Source organism: Dasypus novemcinctus, chromosome 9 (assembly GCF_030445035.2).
Source record: "Dasypus novemcinctus isolate mDasNov1 chromosome 9, mDasNov1.1.hap2, whole genome shotgun sequence".
NCBI lineage: Eukaryota > Metazoa > Chordata > Mammalia > Cingulata > Dasypodidae > Dasypus > Dasypus novemcinctus.
The window spans coordinates 33539679-33564796 of NC_080681.1; the positions used below are offsets into that span (position 1 = coordinate 33539679).

Here is a 25118-nt window from a genome sequence, read left to right on the forward strand (position 1 = left end):
AGATTGAGAATAAATCTGTTCAGAATTCAGCTAATTAAAGAATATGCACTTATGCTGTCATATATCTTGAAATATTTAAGCACATGCTATAAAAATTTTCTCGTTTTTGCTTTGTCGTATTGTCACAAAACAGAAAGAAGAAGGAAAGCTTCAAGGACAACTTAACAAGTCTGATTCTAACCAGTATATTAGGGAACTGAAAGATCAGATAGCAGAGCTGAATCATGAGGTAAGTGATAAATTTTGATCTTCACATATTTCTTTCTTCCTTCCTCTGTATTGTAACAACACTTTGTTACTGGTTATAAGACTGGCTCATGCTAAATATTTTCTGTGAATCCTTGATTATAATTAATAAAAATATTTTAAAAGATTGTCTTATTTTTAACAAGGATTTTTCTATCCCAATTCTGATGATTTATTTTTGTTAAATCTCTCCATCATGATCTAAAATGTTTGAGTAATATTTGCATGATAAATTTTAATATTAGATTTTTTTTTAAGCATAGTATGAAAACCCTTGATAATTTGCCTAGACTTCAAAGATACTTCAATTTAACTAAAATTTTCCTTCTACCTATAGAATAGATTTGTGGTATTTACCGTTGTGGGTAGAGGGAAGTCTCTTTATTCTTGTCTTCTTTTACACTGGTGGTGGCACTACTGAGATTGCAAAAAAGGATACTTGCCTAATATCAGTTAACAGATTTCTTAGTATCTGAATGCTTTTTAAACTGGCACTACCTTGAATCTGAGAGGTTCAACTTATGAAATTTTTAGATAATTTTACTAGGAACTCTACCAAGTAACTTAACAGTATTTAAACTAATGTGTTTTGATTAGTGAGACAGTTATTGTTAATGTGGCATTGGTCAATTCCTTTGTCCTTTACTATTTTCTAATGGCAAATGCCTGGCTAAAGCATGAATGGAAAAACATATTTCTTTATTTGGGTTATTTGTAAAATAATGTTTATTCACAGTGATGACATTTGAAAAGGTAACAAAACCCTTATTTATTTAAGAAGGAAAAAAGAAACTCATTTTGGCCACTAAATGAATTTAAACTTCAAAGAAAAAATTTGGACGTTACCCTTTCTTGATATTACCCCCTTCAGTTAAATTCTGAGTGATTTGAGTAATACCCCTTGGAGTAGTTAGTCTAAGAGTAAATCCTGAACAAAGAACCAACAATTTATTAACAAAAATGATAAATCTTAGATGTGGTTTAATTGATTTTTCCTGAGATTTTTCAGGTCATTCAATAATAAATAATAAATCAAATTTAAAGAGCACTAAATATGGATTTTCAGCCATGGTAACATTTGTAAAATTCAGGATATTGTATAATTGCCTATTTGAGTGCAATTTTTGCAGTCTGTTTTGGTCCAATAGCCATATATGAAAAAAACAATTTATAAATAGGCATGTCCTAAAATTCTTATTCTTTTGAGAACCCTAAGAATTATTTCTTATATTCAAAAGGCATTCCCAAAGGAAATTAGACTAAAGCAAAGGAATCTCCCTTTTAAAATTTTGACTTCTAGGCATAAAGAGGCTTTAGTGTTGGTGTATTAAGAAAATTGAAAATAAAATTGTATATGGATTGACTTCATTTCTAAAACTGTTCTAAAAATCAGTCAAGAAAAATATTAATTTTACCTGTCATGTTTCTTGACTACAAATGAAGATATAATCTTCATGAGAGCTGGCAAAAATATAGTTCATTCATGAGGTTTAACTTTAATGTCTGTTTTTAATGTATGCCAGTGAAAGCATCTTTACACACAAAAAAGGAAAATTAATCAAAAGTGTAAAATTTTCTATTTTTAAAATAAATAGCTAAATTGTACAAATTAAAGTCTAAAATTCTGTAATGAAGACCTAATTGTGGAGTTCAGAGTAGGAAAGAGTCTTGGGCTTAAGCAGGCCCCAGGTACAAAACGTGGTAGAGAGGAGGGGTGTGTATAGTACAGCTGGGGACAGCACAAGTGAAGTTTCAGAGGCGAGAGTGAATATAAGGTTGGGAGTTCACAGGAGCCCAGATTCAATTGAAGAATTAATCTGACCAAATTGTGGGAAAGAAGGCTAGACTGGGTAGAACCAGGTTATGGTTCTTGAAGAGATTAAACTTACTAGGTAATATGAAACCATTATGGGTCTACAGTTTGAGATTAGTTTTCATTATGTTTTCTGAGCAGATTTTAGTATGTTCACCTGTTTTAACATTTTATCACTAAAGAGTGGATAAGTGAAAATAGGTGAAAGCTTAACCAGGATACTGGTAGGTACTGGTTGCTCTAAACTTACAATGAAAATTACTGTTTGTTGGATCCAGCTTCTTGAGGGGAAGGGGGGTTAGATAGGTGTCAGTCTAATCTCTCCAATTTAACATTTACCTGTGTGCTGTAATTTACCGAAATACTTAGCTTTCAACATAAAAATTTATTTTGAAATATTAGTATTGTGTTTGAGCATGTGACTATCAGTAGTCACTTTGTTACCTAATTTTTGTACTTCTTTAAATGTTGAAGGAAATATTGAAAGGGATAAACTTTGCATATTCATCTTCCTGAAGACACAGCAATCTTGTATATATAACAATTATGACCACTTAGCATAGTCAGCTATAAAGTAGTAAAGAGAATTAAGCAAGTTATTTTTTATGTATGACTGTAAGTAACTCTCCACGGTCACACTATAGTCAGTAGTAGAGGTGGGATTTTAGTTCAGGCCATGTGACTCCAAGCCCATGATTAACCACCATCTGCTATAGAACCTCCTTGGAAACAGGGATGTAAGTGGGCAACAACATCTGGGCTGGTTTTTGACAGATGAGTAGAAATTTGCCAGGCAGGTTGGTCATCAGGAGCATTTGAAACAAAATTGTAGGTTCCAGGAATGAATAAGCCATCCACTTTGGCAACAACACAGAACTTGCTTCTTAGAGCTGCTTACCACTAAAGACAAAGAATCTTTTCTAAGTGCCAGGAAAGGGAAGTAAAAGAAGTCAGAAAGGTATTCTTATTTAGAAACCAAAGGAACTGTGCTCTGGACTCATTTAGGTATAGACCTCTTAGGATGTGGAATCCTACAGTTAAACCTGATGTCCAGCGGACTAGGCTTCCCTGGATCCTTTGGAGCCTTACCACCATTTACAGTATTATTTTATGAGAAAGTGCATACTAAACAGCTGAAAATGTTTCTGAAATACAGATTATGTGTTTTCACTTGTTCTTGATGGTAATGTGATGGTTGTGCTTCTGATGGATGTTCTAGGAATGGGTAAATTTATTCCAGACCAAGGATAGTCTTATGCTAAAAATTATACTAAAATTTTAATATTTCTTATATTTGAAAATATACTAAAAATTAAATATTTCTCCAATAAATAGCTTTACTGTATTTTTGTGAATTTTATTAGTTTAATTGTACTTTATGTGCTTAAAAATCTCACCAAAATAATTTTAATTCTATTTGCTTAGTAGCTTTAAGTTTTCCCTCTTTTGATTAAGCTTTCTATGCAATAGCCAGTAAACCATGTGTAGATACTTGTATAATTATTTTAATCTTAATGGTTATACTGTGAAAATAATCACATTTCCCATTTTATAGGCTCACAGAGGCTAAATAACATGTGGAAAGTCACATAACTAGTAAGTGGCAGAAGCTGGAATTCAGGATCAGGACTCTTGGTCAGAAGTGAAACCTAAACATACTATGTATATTTTTTAAAAGAAAGGAAAAAAAACCTTTAAAACATTTTAATTCATTAGTACACTGCCTTGTTCCAGCTAGGATTAAGGGTATTTGTAAATGCTACAAAATAGCAAACTACAATTATGTAGGCACAAGAAACAATAGCACAAAGACCCCAGAATGAAAATGAAGTAGCCTTTTGGAGAAGCTACACTAATGTGGCTGAAGTATAAAGGGAGAGAGGGACAAACGGTATGAGATAAAATTAGAGAGGTAGGTGGGGTCAGATCACATACAGTGCTTTCTAAACCAGATTAAATAAATTGGCTTTTATTCTTAGTATAGTGGAAAGCCTTTGCATGGTTGTAAGCAGGTAGTGAGGTGATCTGCTTTGTTCTGCCTGCCATATGAAGGCAAAAATGGAAGCAGGAAAATTTAGTTAGGAGGCTGTTAAAATAATCCAGGTAGGAAAAAAGTTGAATTAGAAGGATGAAATAAGTGGAGATCTTAGTAATGTGGATATATTAGGGGTATGTTTTAGAGGTGGAGAACTTGCCAGTGAATTGTATGAGGGAGATGAAAGAAAGAAGGCAGTGGCTCCAGAAATTTTTGACTCGAGCAATTGAACAAGTAGTTGGTGCCATTTACTGAAATTGGGAGAGGATAGAAGATCAAAAGTTCAGCATCATTTATGTTAAGGTTGTGATTCCTGTTAAACATTCAAATGAAGATATCAGGTAGTCAATGATTATGTGAATCTGGATTCAGAGATAAAAATATAAATTTAGTAGTCACTGGCATATGTAAATGGTATTTATAAAGAGAAAGGAGTCCAAGAGCAAAAGTTCTTCCAACATTTATTGTCAAGAGAAAAAAGCCAGCACAGACTAAACCACCAGTGGATAGGAGGAAAATCAGAGAATGAGGTGACACGGGAACCCCCCAGAAGGAAGACTTTCAAGAAGGAGTATTTTGGAATAGGTATTTTAACTCTATTTTTAACTTCCCTGATCCTTCTTAATAATGAGCTTACTGGACATTGTATATCCTGCCATAACCCACTGGGTGGACTGGGGAGGGTGTGAGCTACAGTGTCAACTGTGGTCCATGCGGTGTGGCAGTGCTCCAGGGTGTGTTCACCAAATGCAATGAATGTGCCTTACTGGTGAAAGAGCATGTTTGGGGGGGGTGGGGGGAGTGGTATATGGGAACCTCCTATGTTTTTTAATTTTTAATTTTTTTAAATTATCTTTTATTTTTATTTCTTTTTTTTAAATTTACTCCTCTCCCTTCCCCCCTGCCCCACCCCACCCCCATTGTTTGCTTTCTGTGTCCATTTGCTGTGTGTTCTTCTGCATCCACTTGCATTGTCAGGCGGCAGCGGGAAACTTCATCTCTTTTTTTTGTTGCATCATCATGCTGCGTCAGCTCTCTGTGTATGCGGCAGCACTCCTGAGCAGGCTGCACTTCTTTTCATGTGGGGCGGCTCTCCTTGCAGGGTACATTCCTTGCATGTGGGGCTCCCCTACGTGGGGGCGCCCTTGCGTGGCACAGCACTCCTTGTGTGCGGCAGCCCTGCGTGTGGGCCAGCTCACCACACGGGTCAGGAAGTCAGGAAAAAAAGAATGAACTTATTAGCAAAGTTTTTGTCACCATTTTCACCATTTGTCAGAGAATGATAAATGATTTAAGAAAGAATGTGAAAGGAGGAATGGTCTAACTGTGACTGAATAATTACAAGATCCTGTTTCCAGAAGAAATTAGAGAAATGTAAGCTATTTTAGGACAAGGCTGGCAAAATAATTATTATAGACTGCTAAAAATAACATACACCCCAGATTTCTTTCCAGAGGTAGATAGTGCTAGTTTTCAGTACTCAGGTCTTTGTCACCCTGTTTCCTTTGTTGGGAGGCTTTTTTTTTTTTTTAAGTTAAATCACTGTGTGTGACAGGAATCTTTTGTTCTTTCTACCATCCAAATAGGTGATTAGGAGTTTAAATAAAAAAAGAGGAAATAAAAACAAAGTTCTTACTGAACTTTGACCTCAAAAAGTGTTTATGTGTGAATGCTCTTTAAATTTTTTAAAAGTTTTTTTTCTCTTTCCTTCCCCGCTCCCCACCCCACCCCCACCCCCAGTTGTCTGCTCTCTGTGTCCATTCGCTGTGTGTTCTTCTGTGTCCACATGTGTCAGCAGCACCTGGAATCTGTGTCTAGTTTTGTTGAGTCATCTTGCTGCATCAGCTCTCCATGTGTGCCACGCCATTCCTGGGCAGGCTGCACTTTTTTCGAGCTTGGCAGCTCTCCTTACGGGGCACACTCCTTGTGAGTGGGGCTCCCCTACGTGGGGGACACCCCTGCGTGACGGCACTCCTTGCGCACATCAGCACTGCGCGTTCAGGAGGCCCTGGGTTTGAACCTTGGACCTCCCATGCGGTAGGTGAATGCCCTATCCATTGGGCCAAATCTGCTTCCCTCTTTAAATTTTTTAACTCCGGAAACTCTTTGTATATACCCAAGCTATGGATTTAATCATATCTCTTCCAAAAAGTTTTTTTTAATATTCTATACATTCTTAATATAATTTTTAATATATACTCATTTTGCTATTGAATTGGAATTTTTGAAATAACTTTATCAAATCACAGTGTCCCTTTTGAACTATTCAATATTTTCCTGGTGCATGCATTTTACCATTTAAAAGTAATTAATAAAATCATTTTTATTTGAATTTTTTTATAAAAACTTTTTTTTTAAAAGACTCGTTCAATATTGATCTTCATCCAGGGATTAAAACCAGAATATTAAAAACAGAAAAGAGCTGAGTCATTTGGTTCTGTAGTTCTATGCAGAGCTATTTCTTTCTCTAAAATTTCAAACTGAATTGTATTGTTTTGTGTGTGTTTTGTTTTTTGAAAACTTCAATGCATACTGCCTGTTTCTACAGCTTTTATTTCCTTTTAAATCTTGAAACATCCAAGTGTGTTAACAAGTTTACAGAATAGTATACAAAGTTAGAATAGACATTTTATCCACAAACTATTGATGACCTCTGTTTACTTCTGGGAGGCAGAAATAAAAATCAAAAATAATGTTTTCAGTTTGTACCGATGGTTGCTAATTATTTCATTTAACTTTTAGTCAATTTGTTTATTTTAAGAAAATTTTCAGTATGTGGAATTATAAATGTTTGCAGATGTTTCTTAATAAAATAAATTAATCCTTTAAATGTGTTCTTTTTCTAATTAAAGCAGTGTAAAATATTGTGCTCACACAAGCCACAGTGCAACTAAATAGTTCTTATACTTTGTTGCCATGTAGTAATAAATAATGAAAGACCATGCTTGTACCCCTGTGAAAATTGCTTTAAGGCCCTTGAATTAGTTCTGTTTTTTAATCTTATAATCTCTATTTATAGATTTTTAAAAACTCATTCAAAATGACCTTTTTTAAATGAGAGACCATTCTCTCATTCCTTTTATATGTGCATTTTTATCTTGGATAAACAGTTTTCTTATTTAAAGTCACAAGATAATTGTGCATAATTTTTTGTTATTTCTGGAATAATACCACTCTGTAAAAGACTTAAAGCTGAGATTTAAGATTCCTATTTTTTGGTTTTTTTTTCTTTTGTTTGTTCTAGATTCAAATATTTTTAAGCCAAACGTGTTTATGTTTTCCATTTGATAAATGAGGAAGCTGAGGCCCCAGGAGTTAAGGGACTTACCCAAAGTTACACAGCTACTTAGTGGCAGAGGTGGAACTAATGCCCAGGCATTCTAGCTTCTGATCTACATCCCCCAGCCTTACCACAGTTATCCTGATGAGAACCCTATCTACTTAAGTAAAAATCTACTCTCACTTCATATTCATTTACCTTTCTTTCAGGGTCAGGTTCTAGATTTGTGTTCTATCCAAGACTGGGAAATGTGTCGAACTTGAACCTTCAGATTCTGCTTCAGTTTCAACTGGGTACTTCTAAAACCTTAGTGTTGTGGCTTGCTAAAGGCTATATCCCAGGAAGAGGTTGACGTTTACAAAGGGGGTTCACTGGCTTGCTAGGGTATAGACCTGAGGCTGAGAAAAGTGTCCAAATCAAGGCATCAGGTGATGCTCTCTTCCCCCAAGACTGGCAGCAGGTGATCAGGCACACGGTGGTGTCTGCCCGTCTTTGCTTCCTCCTCCAGCTCCATTGTCTTCAGCTTTGGCTGCTCCATCTGTGGCTTTCTCTCTCAACTTCCATGGGCTCCTCTCTGAGCTCCTTGGTCTTTTCTCTCTTTTTTATCTCCATATTCATCTCCTTTATAAAGACTCCAGTAAGAGGATTAAGACCCACCCTGAAGTATAATAATCTAATCAAAGGCCCTTAAGTGAAGTAATTTAATCAAAGGTTCCACCTACATTAGGTTCATACTCAAAGGATTCAATTCGCTTTCAGAACATGTTTTTCTGGGATACAGCGAGTTTCAGATCGCCACAGTAGTAACATTGGGGCAAATCTTAGTGATCCGGGATTTGGCAGGAGATTCTTAGATGTGATACCAAAAGCATGAGCAACAAAAGAAGTAGATAAATTTGATTTCATCAAAATGAAATCTAAGGATGTGAACTTTTCTGGGGTACCTACAGTCTCAAACTACCACACTTAGGTTGTTGTTTTTTTTAATTAGAGAAGTCATAGGTTTACAGAAAAATCATACATAAAATGCAGAGTTCCAATATAACACTACTCCTTGCATTACTGTGGTACATTTGTTGCAATTCATGAGAGAACATTTTTATAATTGTACTATTAACAATAGTTCATTATTTACAATAGTGTTTAGTTTGTATTGTACACTCCTATGTTTTTAAAATAATTTTATTCTAGTAACATATATACAAGCTCAACTTTTCCCTTTTAACCACATTCACATATTTAATTCCGTGCTATTAATTACATTCACAGTGTTATACTACCATAATAATCATTACCAAAACTCTACTATCAACCCAAATAGAAACTTTGTACAATTTAAGAATTTTTTTTTAATGTCTTTTTTTTTATTTTACTTTTTTAATGTCTGCCCCATTCAGCTTTTTTTCAAAATTTTTTTATTCCCCCACCCCCACCCCCTGGAGATGGCTCCCTCATCTGTCTGCTTGTCTTCTTTAGGAGGCACAAGAACTGAACCCAGGACCTCTCATGTGGGAGGTGAGTGCCCAACCACTTGAACCACATCTGCCACCTGCTAGTTGTGTCATCTTCTGGTTGTGTCATCTGGTTGTGGCATCTACTGGTTGCTATTGGTTGTGGCATATGCTGATTGTGGCATCGGCCCATCTTCTTTAGGCAACACAGGAACTGAACCTAGGACCTCCCATGTGGGAGGCAGGTGCCCAACTCCTTGAGTCACATCTGCTCCCAAGAATTAATTCTTAATTCTCTATACCCACCCTGTGCACTGGTAACCTATTTTCTAGATTCTGACCCTATGAGTTTGCTTATTCTAATTATTTCATATCAGTGAGGTCTTACAATATTTGTCCTTTTGTGTCTGGCTTATTTCACTCAACATATCTTCAAGGGTCAACCATGTTGTTGCATGTATCAGAACTTCATTCCTTTTTATGGCTAAATAATATTCCATTGTGGGTGTTCATATACCTCATTTTATTTATCTACTCATCAGTGGATAGACATTTGTGTTGCATCCATCTTTTGGCAATTGTGAATAATACCACTATGAATATTGTTATGCAAATATCTGTTTGAGTCCCTGTTTTCACATCTTTGGGGTATATACCTAGAAATGGACTGTCAGGTCATATGGTAATTCTATACCTAACTTTCTGAGGGATTGTCAAACTCTTCCACAGCATTTCACCATTTTGCATTCCCACCAGCACTGAATGAATGTTCCTGTTTCTTTGCATCCTCTCCAACATTTGTTATTCTGGGTTTTTTTTGTTTTGTTTTGATTTGTTTTGTTTTGCTTTAATAGCAGTGATTCTAGTATCTCATGGTGGTTCTGATTTGTATCTCCCTAGTAATTAGGGACTTTGAGCATCTTCTCATGTGCTTTTTGGCCATTTCTGTATCTTCTTTGAAGAAATGTCCATTCAAGTCTTTTGCCTACTTTTAAGTGAGTTGTTTGTCTTTTTGTTTTTGAGTTGTAGGTTTTCTTTATATATTCTGGATATTAACCCTTTTTGGCTATGTAATTCCCAAATATTTTCTCCCTTTGAAGAAGAGTTGTCTTTTTATGTTCATGATAAAGTCTGTTAAGGCACAAAAGTTAATTTTTATGAGATCTCATCTGTTTTGTTGTTGTTGTTGTTGTTCCTTGCGCTTTGGGTGTGAAGCTAGGAAACTGTTGCCTAATACAAGACCATGAATATGCTTCCCTACCTTTTCTTCTAGGAGTGTCGTAGTTCTGGTTCTTATATTTTGGTCTGTGATCCATTTTGAGTTGATTTTTGTATATGGTATATGGTAAGGGTCCACCTTCATTCTTTTGCATAGAGACATCCAGATTTTCCAGGTTGAAGAGACTATTATTTCTCAATTGAGTGGACTTGGCACGCTTGTCAGAAATGGTTAGTCTATAAACGTGATGAATGATTTTTGAATTCTTAGTTCTATTCCATTGGTTTTTATGTCTCTCCTGGTGCTAGAACCATGCTGTTTTGATTACACTGACTTTGTAAAAAGTTTTAAGATTAGAAAGTATGAGTCCTCCATCTTTGTTCTTCTTTTTCAAGATATTTTTGGTTTTGGGGGGGCCTGATGCAAAGTACCAGAAATCTGTTGACTTTTTATAAAGGGCTTTTACTTGGGGTAAAAGTTTACAGTTCCAAGGCCCTAAAGAGTCCATCTCAAGGCAGCTTTCTCACCAAAGTCATTTGCCATGTGTTGAAGCAAGATGGCAGGCAATCTCTGCCTGGTCTTTCCAGACTTCCTATATCAGTCTCTGGAATAGGGCTCGTTTCTTTCTGGGCCTGCTCAGCTGCTCAGCTACTCTGTTCTATCAGGCAAATGACTTTCCTCTTCCATGTCTTCTTGAGTGAGTGTGCATTTATACAGGCAAAAGGGGATGTGGTCCCAACCCGAGCTATACCTTACTGATGTAGCCCAGTTAGAAGCCCTGAGTTGGTTTTATCAAGTAAATTTAATGAGAGGCCCTTCAACGAGTCTAATACAATCAAAGGGCATTACACTCGAGGAACAGACCAGTTTACAAACAATCTCTCTTTTTGAGATTCATAAATAACCTCAAACTGCCCTTTATCCTTCCATAAAAATTTGACAGTTGGCTTTTCCATTTCTGCAAAGAGGGCTGTTGGACTTTTCATAGGGATTGTGTTGAATCTGTAAATTGCTTTGGGTAGAACTGACATATTGAGAATATTTAGTCATCCAATCCATGAACACGGAATGTCTTTCCGTTTATTTAGGTCTTCTTTGATTTCTTTGAGCAATGTCTTGTAGTTTTCTGTGTACAAGTCCTTTATGTCTTTGTTTAGATTTATTCCTAGATATATCATCTTTTGGTTGCTGTTGTAAATGTAAAAATCTTAGCTTTTAAATATTAGATGATTTTGTGAAAACAGAGGCAAGTGAGATTTTATAACCAAATTCAACACTTCAGAAGCATAGAGCTAGATGAAAAATAGTCAAAATAGTTGATCCAATTTCAAATGTACCTATTATTTAGGAAAATATAAGCTTGCCAAAGGACATAAATTAACTATTCAATACATTCGGCTTCAAGAGTTTTCAGTTTAACTAGTGACCAAACTCCAGTAATTGATTCCAGAGTAATTTTTTTTTCCTTAACTCCAGGGCTATTTATCTTTCCATTAATTCCTTGCCTCCAAAAAAAGAATATATAATATACAAAATTCAAAGAAATAATAATCATAAACCACACAGAATGCCTTACCTTTATTCATAACTTCTAGTCAACTTTCTAATTTTATATTACATTTATAAAAATAGGTATTCTACCCAATTATGTACATCTATATATCCCTTTCCCATTGTAGGTTTTAAAAAAAGATTTTTAAACGTGTTGATAAAAATATGTGTTTCTAATTATGGTAATTTCATTGAGGAGCTGGAGTTGATTGATGAGAATATCAACAAAAAAGAGGTAGGCCTGGTGGAATAGAATTTCTAGGATAGAATATATGTGAGCAGCCACCTTGGAAAATACAGAATCAACCTAAAACTAGGGATTCTTATTTATATCCAGTTCCCAGATATAAAGAACCAAATAAGTATCCTCAAGAAATATATCACGTGGTCAAGGAACAGAACCAATTAGAATAGTAAAGCAGGATTTGAATGTTAAAATGTGTAAGACCGGATATTTTCTGGCATTGTGCCAGACACTATGGGAAGTATAATGTGGTCATACTCTCAAGGAACTTGGACCTGGTGGGGAAAAGTGTAAACATTAATTTGATAAAAAATATATGGGGAAGCGGACTTGGCCCAATGGATAGGGTGTCCACCTACCACATGGGAGGTCCGCGGTTCAAACCCCGGGCCTCCTTGACCCATGTGAAGCTGGCCCATGCACAGTGCTGATGCACGCAAGGAGTGCCCTGCCACGCAGGGCTACCGCCCGCATAGGGGAGCCCCAAGCACAAGGAATGCGCCCCATAAGGAGAGCCACCCAGCAGAAAAGAAAGTGCAGCCTGCCCAAGAATGGCGCCGCACACACGGAGAGCTGACAGAATAAGATGACACAACAAAAAGAAACACAGATTCCCGGTGCTGCTGATAAAGATAGAAGTGGTCACAGAAGAACACACAGCGAATGGACACGGAGCAGACAACTGGGAGAGTATGTAACTAGATTTTCAAATATACAGTCATGAGACAATGTTTATTAATACTGATCTGTAAATTTGTTAACAGAAGGTCCGTGCAATTACTCTGACAAATAGATTGGTAGAATAAGTCGTGAGAAACTACTTCAAGGGAAGCTGGAAGTCAAGCTACTACTTGGGTTATGAGAAATGAAGGCAGATGGTAATAAGCATTTTTTTAAGGAAATTGAGCTAACTCTGAAGCTTGGAAGGCTAAGTTTTACAGTTACTTAACAGCAGATTTAATGTTCAATGGAAATGGAAGAGTTTCCTTTTCCTTTCAGTGTTGCATGAAGAAATCCTAAGAGTGTAGCACACTCTTAGACCTTAGACAAGAGGAAAATGAATGATAAACATTTAAAACCATTTCAATAATATATGATACCAATAAACTTTTGACATAAGCTATAGTATTAAATATATGGCATTTACAATGATACTAATAGGATGTGCTTAAAGGTTTCATTCAACCTGCTATAGCTTGCTAAACTGAGTTACAGGGTTTTTTGTTTGTTGTGTTGTTCTTGTTTTTAGTTTTTTGAGGTACTGGGGCCAGGAATTGAACCCAGGACCTCATATATGGAAGCCAGCGTCCAACCACTGAGCCACAGCAGTTTCCCAGAGTTGGTTTTTTCATTTGTTTTGCTTGTGGTTTGTTTTTGTTTTTTCAGGAGGCTCCAGGAACTGAACCCAGGACCTCCCATGTGGGAGGTGGGAGCTCAACCACTTAAGCCACATCCACTCCCCTGAGCTACAGTTTTATTAATAAAATGTCATGAATTTACTCATGTACTCAGATTTCAATGGTTAAATATTCATTTTTTACATTTCTCTCATTTATTAAAAAACTGATTATCCCTGCTCTTTATCTCCTGCTTTCTCCTTTCATTATCATGCTTGTACTTCTAAAAATATCCATAAAATGGAGGAAAAATATCTGTATCCATGGCAACTTCCCTTGTTTTTAATAGCAGTCGAGAAACTGTCATCTTTAGAACAATGGACTTAACTTCAGGAAACTTGGATTCTGGGCCCAGCTTTGCCACCGATTAACCTGTGTGACCTTAATATGTTGTCACTTCATATATTCATTCAATCAATGAACATTTGAACATCTCTTAGTTCCTCTTTTCAGTTTCTGCATCCCAAAGCAGTTATACTAAATGATCTTTGGAATCTCTTACAGCTCAGTCCTGTGCTAGGAGTATAAAAGTATGCATAGACCCTGTTACTAAGAAGTTCAGACTGGTAGGGACAGGTGATTGGTATGATCATTGTGATGGGAGGACCATGTGGGGCTAATGGCCTAGAAGACTATCAGAAACACTCTGGGCACGGGCTGCCTGAACTCTGTACTGAAAGAGCAGGAGGTAGCCAGGGAAAGGAGAGTAGAAGGGTATCTCAAGCAGAGAGGCCATCAGACAGGCAAAGGAAAGGTTTGGAGGCAAGTAAAGAGCTCACAAAGGAGACCAAGAAGGAGCATGTATAGAAGTTAAGAGGAAAACCAATAGAGAGGACATCTCTGAAACCAAAGAGAGTGATTTCCTGTACTCTTTTTGGTTTGTGGTACTGAAAATACCATTGATCTGATGACTAAGGGTAAAACTTTATTAATCAAACAAAAGGAAACCCATAAATTACAATCTACTTCCTTGATTATCTTTCAAAATACTTAGAATTTTAGTCCTTTTGAGACTTTGGTCCAAAAGAAAGATTTCAGAGCCAATTTGAATTCCACCATGCTACCCAATGCATCACTTTGGCCTTTTTTAAAGACTATGTTCAACCTTCTTAACTGTGAAAGTCCAGGATCTTAAAAAAAAGTCAAGATTTTTAAATACAGTCAATCACTTAAAAACCTTATTTATTTAGTTTTAAAATACTGGTTTTAAAAAGAAATAATAGCACAGTATTGAAGTTTTTAAAAAATGGAACATTTGAAATTGTGCTTCACTAATTTACTAAGCGTCTATTAAAGGGGAATTGATAGAGAGGAATAGCTAGCTCTCAGATTTACAAAAACTAAAAATTTTAAATTGTGGTTAGAAGTCTTTAGGGCAGTAAATCATGTGCTTTTCATGGACCATATCTCACTGATGCAGTTGGACGTGAGATAATCAGATTTTCACTCCTCACAAGCTGGACAGCTGAAAATGTTATGCCAGTAGTACGTGTCAGAGACTTAGTGTTATTTTGCTGCCTGTCTGATTTAAGTTGTTGTGGTCTGTCTGAGGAACCTGTGATATGATAAGATAGCATTCATGAGGTCATGTGGTTTGCAAGTACCCAATCTTAACTGGACAGCCCTGCGAGTACCTCAGGATGAGGAAGAGAGGGACATGAGCCTTGTCTGTTTGAACGCTTATGTTATCAGTGACGAAATAGTGTGAGTGTGTGGATATATGTCTATATTATATATTTTTTAAAGTACTTTTCCATCAGGAGTTAACTTTGGTTTCTGAAAAAGTGAATACTATAAATACTTCTGTCTCATTACTTAATACTTCGGTCTTAAAGCATAAACTTTTTAACAATTTTATTGAAGTATGTTCATACATGAACATACTTAAACAATAAGTGTAGAGTAACAAAAGAAACATCACAACTATTTTCCTACCTGTTTAAAATGGAACTGTAGGAGATAGCCACCATTTCTTTCTTTATTGAGGAAAACTAGATGTAGAAGAGGTATGTTGGTGAATATTTTTAATTGATTAAAAATTATTTTTGTATTTCATAAATATGAAATTACTTGTTTTCAATCTGGCAACATCCCCATTGGAAACATATCTACAAAATGACTGTCTACTTTTTTTTTAAATTTATAACAGCTTTGAGATTTAAATTACATTATAATCATGCACATACCATTTACCCATTTAATGTGTACAACTGAGTGGTTTTTAGTATATTCATGGAGTTATGCAATCATCTCCATAATCAATTTTAGAACATTTTTATCAAAAGAAATCCGATACACATTAGCAATCATTCCCCTCTGCCCCTAAAGCCCTCCTCCCTCAGCTATAAGCAACCACTAATCTACTTTCTGTCTCTATAGATTTGCCTGTTCTGGACATTTCATATAAATGGAGTCATATAATAGGTGGTCTTCTGTGACTGGCTTCTTTCACTTAGCATGTTTCCAAGGTAGCATATGTTAGTACTTCATTCCTTTTTATTGCCAAGTAATATTCTGTTATATGGATATATACATTTTATTTATGCCTTCGTCAGTTGATGGACATTTTGGTTGTTTCCTCTTTTTGGCTATTATGAATAACACTACTATGAACATGCCAGGTACAGGTTTTTCTGTGGATAAATGCTTTCATTTCTCTTAGGTATGTACATAGGAATAAATTTCTGGGTCATATGTTTACTCTGGGCTAAACTTTTTGAAACCGTCATATTGTTTTCCAGAGTAGCCACACTATTTTACATGTACATCCACTGTGTATGAGTGTTTTGATTTCTCTACATCCTGGTCAACACTTGTTATTTGACTTTTTGATTCTAGCTGTACTTGTGGTATCTCATTGTGGTTTTAATTTGCGTTTCCATGATGGCTAATGATGTTGAACATATTTTCCTGTGTTTATTGGCAATTTATGTATCTTCCTTTGAGAAATTTTTATGCAAATCCTTTGCCCATTTTTTTAACTTTTTATTTTGAAATACTTTCAAACTCATAGGATATTCCAAAAATAACACAAATCCATACATAGAACTCCATCATGCCCCCTTTACCCCCAGATACCTAGATCCACTAAATTTTTTTTTTCAGAAGGAAGGCTTTTTTTAAAAGATGTTATTTATTTATTTATTTATTTATTTCTTCCCCCTTCCCACCCCCCGCCCCAGTTGTCTGTTCTCTGTGTCTATTTGGGCATGTTCTTCTTTGTCCACTTCTGTTGTTGTCAGTGGTACGGGAATCTGTGTCTCTTTTTGTTGTGTCATCTTGTTGTGTCAGCTCTCCGTGTGTGCAGCGCCATTCTTGGGTAGGCTGCACTTTCTTTCGTCCTGGGCGGCTCTCCTTACAGGGCGCACTCCTTGCACGTGGGGCTCCCCTATGCGGAGACACCCCTGCATGGCAGGGCATTCCTTGTGCGCATCAGCACTGTGCATGGGCCAGCTCCACACGGGTCAAGGAGGCCCGGGGTTTGAACCGCAGACCTCCCATGTGATAGACGGACGCCCTAACCACTGGGCCAAGTCCGCTTCCCAAGATGCATCAATTTTAACATTTCACCACGTTTGTCATATCATTCTAACTATCTCTCCATCATTCTATCAATCAATCTTATCCATCCATTTCTGTTATCTATTGTCTGTCAGTCCATTGTCTGAATATACTGTAGGTTATATACATCATGCTGCTTGAACTCTTAATATTACTATCTACATTTCTTGAGAACAAGGTTGTTGACGTATGTATCTACCTTAAGTGCAGTTGTCAAGTTTAAGAAATTTAGCATTGATAAGAAACTTAAGAGTTTGTTTCTTTTTTTCATATGTCCCTCTAATGTCTTTTTGAGCTTTCTCTCTCCCTTGTTAGATCCCGCCCATGTATTGCCTTTAATTGTCATTGTCCCACCACCTTCTATTACCAGAACTTTTCCCATCTCCCCCAACAGAAACCCTACACCCTTTGCATTAACTCCCCATTCCCCCTGCCCCGCACTCCCATCCCTGGCACCCTGTACTCTAATTAATCTGTCTATGAGTTTACTCTCCAGTATTTTCTTTGTAGTTATCATGGGACTTAAATTTAACAGCCTGAATATGTAACAGTCTCATTTGCTTTGACACCAACTTAACTTCAATAGTATATGCAATCTGTGCTCCCATACCCCTCTATCACCTCACCTATATGCTGTGCTTGTCACAAATTACATATTTTTTAAAGTAGATATAGATCTCTACCTCTTTTTTTGAAGGAGGTACCAGAGATCAAACCCAGAATCTTGTATATGGGAAACAGGTGCTCAACCACTTGAGCTACATCTATTCCCACAAATTACATATTTATACATTGAATTCATAGCAATTGATTTATCAATACATTTCATGTATTTGCCTTTTAGATTCTGTAGGAAGTAAAAAGTGGAGCTACACACCAAAAATAAAATAGTACTTGCATTTATATTTGCCCCAATTGTTACCCTCACTAGAGTTCTTTATTTTGTTATGCAGCTTTGATCTATTGTCTATTATCCTTTCAACCTCCAGAAATCTCTTTAGCATCTCTTTTAGCACTGGTCTAGTGGTGACAGAGTCCCCCAGCTTTGTTTATCTTGAAATGTTTTAACCTCTCCCTCATTGTAAAGATAGTTTTGCTTTGCTAGATATAGCATTCTTGGTTGTCAGTTTTTTCCTGTCAGTACTTTATATAAACCATTCCACTACCTTCTGGTCTCCATGATTTCTGATGAGAAGTTAACAGTCTTATTGAGGTTCCCTTTTATATAACATGTTGCTTCTCTCATGTAGCTTTCAGAATTCTCTCTTTGACATTTGACAGTTTGATTACAATATACCTTGGCATGGGTCAATTTGAGTTTATCCTGTTTGGAGTTCTCTGAGCATCTTTGACATGTATATTCACGCCTTTTGTTAAATTTGGGAAGTGTTCAGCCATTATTTCTTTGTATATTCTTTGTGCCCCTTTCTCTTTCTTCTTCTTCTGTACCTCTCACAATGTGTATATTGGTACACTTGAATGTGTCCCACAGGTTGCTCAGGCTCTGTTCACTTTTCTTCATTCTTCTGCTACTCAGAATGAATGATTTCAATAATCTTATATTCATTTTCACTGCTTCTTTCTTCTGCAAGGTCCAAACTGCTGTTGAACTCCTCTAGAGAATGAATTTCTTATTTCTATTCCTGTGATCTTCAATTCTGTTTGGTTCCTTTTCATAATTCTCATCTCTCTAGTGATACTCTCTTTCTGTTCATTTATCATTTTCCTGTTTTCCTTTGCTTCTTTGTTCACATTTTCCTTTAGCTCTTTGAACATAATTAGAACAATTTTTTCAAAGTCTTTGCCTGGTATATCCCAGGTCATCTTCTCCTTGTTGATATTTTCTAGTGCTTTAATCTTAATCTTTGCCTGGACCATTGTTTCCTGTGTCTTTGTATGTTTCATAATCTTTTATACAAATCTGAACATTCTGCCTGTTTCCAGCTAGAGTTATGACAGAACTTTTCTTGAATGCCAGGAGCTAAAAAAAAAAAAGTAAAGGACAAAGGAAGAAAATAGAAAAAAAAAAAGTAAAGAAAGAGCAGAGTGGGTGTAACTCAGTGGTTAAGCAGCTGCTTTACATGTACAAGGTCCCAGGTTCAATCCCCTGTATCCAGCTAATGTTATGAAAGAGCTTTCCTTGAATGCCAGGAACTAAGGAAAATAAAGAAAGAGTGGAGCAGGTGTAGCTTAGTGGTTAAGGGCCTACTTCACATGTACAAGGTCCCAGGTTCAATCCTGGTACCTCATGAATGAATGAATGAATGAATGTTTGTAAAAATAAAATAAAGGTAGAAAGAAAACACCTTTCCCCATCTTTGCAAATTGATCCATGCCAGCAAGTGCTCTCCTTCAAGGCTTATCCATTCAATGAATTTGAGAGCAGATCCAGGCCAAAGTCTAGAGGCTTCCCTGATCCTTTCTGCATGTGTGGCCCTGAGAATTCCCCTTTTACACTGATAGGATTTTCCTCTCTTCCAGAGGAAATAGTTTTCTCACACTCTGGGGTACTGCACTCTGTGTCCTCCAGCCAGCAATTCCTTATCCCAGGCAGCACAACTTGACTGTTCTTCCCCAGTGTTCTGTAGGAAAGCTAGGTTGGCTGCCATCTACACACTGGTAAGCTCTGGACAGCAAGTCCCTTAGGCCAACACTAGACAAATTGGGCCGACATACCTGCATTCCGTATATGCACAAGGATTACTCTGCTCTCTCTGAACTGGGTCCAGATTTGCACACCGGGAGTGCCATCCTGCTTCATGTTGAGCCAGTGAGGGGGTGGGAGAGGTCCATCCAGCGCACTAGGAGATCCTACCACTTTTAAGTAGCCCTTTTCTTGATTCAGCACTTACTCTTTAACTGTTTTCTGGAGCTTTTAGGAAGATATTTCTGCCAGTTCTTGCTTCTTTGGGGGGATGGAGCCCTAAAGCAAATCTCTTTGCCATCTTCCCTCAGGGGTCTTTTTTCCTCTCCTTTGCCAATTTTTTAATGTAATTATTTGCCTTTTTATTATTGAGTTATAAGAGTTTTTATAATCTGGAAACATGTCCCTATCACATATATGATTTCTGAATTTTAAGTGGCTTTCTTTAAGATGTTTTTATTTTTATTTGTTTGTTTACATTATGGTTTATTTTTTAGACTGTACAATTTTCTAAATTTTTAGTTACATTATGGTTTACTTTATAGTTTACATTTTAGTCTATAGACCTTAATACATTTTTGGTGAAATTTAACATGTCCTATATTCATCATTGCATGATCTTCTGGAACATTTCCAGTGCTACCCAGTTACCCTGCTTCCATCTGTTCTTTTTTTTTAAAATTATTTATTTATTTTTAATGTTACATTAAAAAAAATGAGGTCCCCATATACCCCCCTACCTCCACCCCACCCCCACAACCACAACATCCTCTACCATCACAGGACACCCACCACACCTGGTGAATAAATCTCTGAGCACTGCTGCACCACATGGTCAATGGTCCACATTACAATTTAGACTCTCCCCCAGTCTACCTAGTGGGCCACGGGAGGACATACAATGTCCAGTAACTGTCCCTGCAGTACCACCCAGGACAACTCCAAGTCCTGAAAATGCCCCCACATCACATCTCTTCTTCCCATTCCCACCCTCAGCAGCTACCATGGACACTTTCTCCATCTTAGTGCTACATTTACTTCCATTACTAATCACATTAGTTCCAGAATAGAGTATCAGTAAGTCCATTCTAATCTATATTCCTCCATTCTTTGGACCCTGGGATGGTTGTGTCCAGTCCACCTCTGTATCGAGAGCATGCTTTGATTCCACTTGGATGATGGATGCAATTCTCCTGTTTGCAGTTGTAGGCACTCTTGGCTCCCTGGTGTAGTGGTTCATCTTCTTCACCTCCCTGTTAGCTGGCTGAGGTAAGTCCAATAAACCAGAGGGTAGGAGTTGCAAGTCTGTTGAGGCTCAGAGCCTGGCTATCACATGGAGAGTCCAGAGATTCAGGCCCCCTGAATATACACTAAACCCCAGTGCCAACCACAGGTCCGATAAAAGTGACAGGAGAGCCTTGTGAACAAAGATCACACCTGAGTCCAACTCCATCACACTCAGAAACACAAACTCCAAAGTAGGGCCAACTGACATGGCACTGAAGTCCATCTGCCATGACCGTAGAACCTGTGGGTCTCTGTAGCCCTCAGAAGAACCAATACCTGGGTTGTATCTACTTTAACTGTCTCTGGGACTCTGCTGAGGTGTGTATAAGGGTGACCCCTCTGATGACCTCCCAGCTCTTTTTTGGAGACTCAAAGCCATATAAACTCATTTGTCCTTTCCATTTCCCCCTTTTATTCAGGGTCAAAAAGCATTTTTAACTCCTGATATTACATGTAGGCTGAGATATTCTGCTGGTCTGAGTTGAACCTTTCATTCAAGGTCATTCTCCAGCCACATCATCAGCTGGTACTTGGTAGTAATCCATCGGTGCCAGGGAGGCTCATCCCCGGGAGTCATGTCCCAAGCTGGTGGGAAGGCAGTGCATTTACATGCTGAGTTTGGCTTCGAGACTGGACACATTTGAGCAACATGGAGGCTCTCAGAAGGTAACTCTTAGGCACCCTGCAGCTCTAAGCCTAGTTCTTATTTCAAGCACACAGGCCCACAAGCATAGTCATTAGCATCAAGGGCTCATTGTTGGACCATCCTTCCTTATTGGTCTTAGCCTTTTTTTATTTTTTTAGATTTATTTTTTATTTATTTCTCTCCCCTTCACCCCCAACCCCCCCCCCCCCCGTTGTCTGCTCTCTGTGTCCATTTGCTGCGTGTTCTTCTTTGTCTGCTTCTGTTGTTGTCAGCTACACAGGAATCTGTGTTTCTTTTTGTTGCATCACTTGTGTGTCAGCTCTCCGTATGTGTGGCACCATTCCTGGGCAGGCTGCACTTTCGTTTTGGGCTGCGCAGCTCTCCTTACGGGGCGCACTCTTGCACGTGGGGCTCCCCTGCGTGGGGACACCCCTGTGTGGCACGGCACTCCTTGCGCGCATCAGCACTGTGCGTGGGCCAGCTATATATGGGTCAAGGAGACCTAGGGTTTGAACCGCGGACCTCCCATGTGGTAGATGGTTGCCCTATCCACTGGGCCAAGTCTGCTTCCCATGGTGTTAGCCATTGCACTTGGAGGATTATTGCTGTTCCATTAGGGAATGCGACAGAGCTCCCTCAACCAGGAACTCAGCACTCCCCCAGCCATCGTTCCCAACTGTAACCACTATGAAAATATCCAAATATTTTTTTTTTTAAGATTTATTTATTTCTCTCCCCTCCCCCCCACCCTGGTTGTCTGTTCTCTGTGTCTATTTGCTGCATCTTCTTTGTCCGCTTCTGTTGTCAGCAGCACAGGAATCTGTGTTTCTTTTTGTTGCATCATCTTTCTGTGTCAGCTCTCCGTGTGGGCAGCGCCATTCCTGGGCAGGCTGCACTTTCTTTCACGCTGGGCAGCTCTCCTTTCAGGGCGCACTCCTTGTGCGTAGGGCTCCCCTACGCAGGGGACACCCTTGTGTGGCAGGGCACTCCTTGCGCGCATCAGCACTGTGCATGGGCCAGCTCCACACGGGTCAAGGAAGCCTGGGGTTTGAACCGCGGACCTCCCATGTGGTAGATGGACGCCCTAACCACTGGGCCAAGTGTGCTGCCTCCAAACATTTTTATGCACCCTGCACCTATGCCCTGGAGAACTCCCTCCCAACCATGCACCCCCCCACCAATAACACCCCACAACAGTATTCCTCCCCCACCACCATCAAACCCCTCCGTGGTCCAAAACCTCCCTGAAAATGAACCCCAATATATTGCCAGGTTCCATTAATAGTAAAATGGAATATAGTGATGGGTTTAGAGGTTAGATATAGAGTACATACTAATTTAGAAAAATTAAAGTAAAAATAAATTGAGATATCAAAAAATTAAAAAGTTAAAAAGCTTTGTTTTTAATGTTTTGCCTTCCATCACTGCAATAAGTGTTGAAGATGTTTTTAAAACTAAGCACTTTCTATATGATTAGAATGGTTTTCAGGTTTCAACTATGGAGCTCCAAGAAATAGAGTCGTTAACTCTAGATTAAACTTCTTTTTTCATAGAAAAAGGAAAGGGACTTATTTAAAAATTCAGCCTGATCTATGACAGCAAATGTACAAGCAATAAAAGAAAAAACTCAGGTGGACACCATCACAATTAAAAATGTTTGTGCTATATGGACACCACCCAGAAAGTGAAAAGACTGTATACACAACAGGAAAAAATTGGGGGAAATCATATATATCTGATAAGGGAACTGGAATACAGGGTGTGAATCACAGCTTCACCACTTTCTAGCTGTGTTACTTTAGGCCTGTTACTTAACTTCTCAATTTCATCATGGGAGTTATGAGGAGTAAATTAATTTATACCTGAAAAGTACTTTGAAGAGTAGCTGGAACATGGTAAAGGCTAAATATGTATTAGTTATTATGTTAACTGTACCACAAAGACACATGTATACATACAACCACAATATGGTATTATAAATTTTAGACCATTACTCCTTCCTTCAGTGACTTCCCCATAAGCTTCATTATGAAGTCCAAACCTTTTAGCATAGCTTAAGATTCTCTGTAGAAGCCCCTGCTTTGCCCTGCAGTTTCATCTCTCACCTCCCTCACCTTGTGAACTATATTCAGGCTCACCAAGCAACTTGCAGTTTCCCAACACAGAATACATTCTCTGACCCCCCCTTAAACATGCCACGTGTAGCTGGAATTCCCCACCTTCTGCTAAGACCCAACTGAAGCATCAACTTATTCCCCCAAGAATTCTGCCTTCTAGTCAGTAGCTGCTTCTCCTGTGGGCTTAACACTTAATGTGCCATCCTAGAATCAGCTGTTTAGTTATCTGTCTTCCCCTGAAGACTTAGCAGCCTGAGGGCAAGGACCTTGTAATTTTTTGCCTTTTGACTTATCAGTGTCTAGTACAGTGTTTGTCACTTAAGCAGTCAGTATGCATTTGGTCAAATGGCTGGATAAATTGATAAAATCTATGATACAGTATTAGGGAATAATTAACTCCAATTAACAGAATTCAACCCAGATAGAAAATAAGTACTCTGTTTTGTATGGGTGTTGTGCTAAACGTTTGAATTCTTTTAAATGTTTCAGCTGAAGGTTAAATCAAATGAAATCTACATGGTACTTTGATGTAGCTTTAAAAGTTCAGAGTGAAACAAGTGTGAAGTGATTTATTTCCTGTAATTCGTCATAAATTTACATAGAACCTCATTTATTCCTAGCCTCATCACCATTGACATTAGAGTACCTTCTAAATAATGTTAATGGTTTCAATTTTATCAAGATTTGTCAGCTGCCACGAAGAGGACATTCAATGGCAGTTTCATTTTGTTTACCCAAACATTTTGTTTACCCTTGCTGCCAACAGACACACTCTTCTCTGGTAACAAATGTACAATGTTATTGTCTTCAATTCTAAACTTAAACCATTCTACTTTTTCACTTATTAATGTGGATACATATCATTTCCTTGCTTCTAAAAATGTTTAAACTATGGTACTCTATATATTTTAAATAGAAGCTACAAATTTTTAATGTTTTAAGTGTGTTTGATCAATCTTTTCATGAGTTACTTAGCTGAAAGCGCCCCCCCCCCAAAAAAAAACATTTTTAGCATTATCTATTTAGTATTATTTAAATAAAATTCTTGAATTTTTAAAACTTTCATCTGATTTTTAAGTACTGTAGATTTAAATTTTGGCTCTTGTCTATGTAGTGCAGTGATTAAAAAGTCAAGACCTCTAATTGATCACTTTTATTGGCTTCCTGTTCTGATTCACTGGAAATCTTTTTGTGTACTTGTTGCTAGTTTTAATCTTTGTCATGTTTACAGATCAGTTTTTGAAGAAGTTGACAATAGAGAATAAATTTAGCATCTCATTTCCCATTTGCATTTGTTTTAAAATTTGGAAACAGAGACAACTATTAAAGGTATTCTGTAAGGAATCCGACAAAATTACTGACCAAACTCTGTTTTGAGGGGGGAAAAAACAAAAGAAAAGAAAGAAAAAGTAAAGCATACAGAAATTAGAAGACAAATCTAAGTGATTTTTGGACTTTACTTCTGTCTGCCCATATAAAATGTGATGTAAAGTTATTTAAATTTTAAATATTGTATCTCACAGAAACATTACATTTAGCTTAAAAAGCTATACTTTATGTTTTACAAAGATTTGATTATACAAACCCAGATGAACAAATATGAGCTTTATAATCTGATATGACTCAG

General features: G+C 37.5%; 1 protein-coding gene across 11 annotated transcripts in view; it reads left to right on the forward strand.

Annotated features, from left to right (window-relative positions):
* The window catches only part of EVI5 (ecotropic viral integration site 5), a 254969-nt gene that overhangs the window by 206057 nt on the left and 23794 nt on the right, over nucleotides 1-25118 (forward strand). For all 11 annotated transcript variants that reach the window (XM_071217250.1, XM_071217256.1, XM_071217252.1 and 8 more), the window contains one exon: nucleotides 134-229. In XM_071217250.1, coding sequence (XP_071073351.1) covers nucleotides 134-229 — 96 coding nt within the window. The remainder of the gene's footprint in view (nucleotides 1-133; nucleotides 230-25118) is intronic.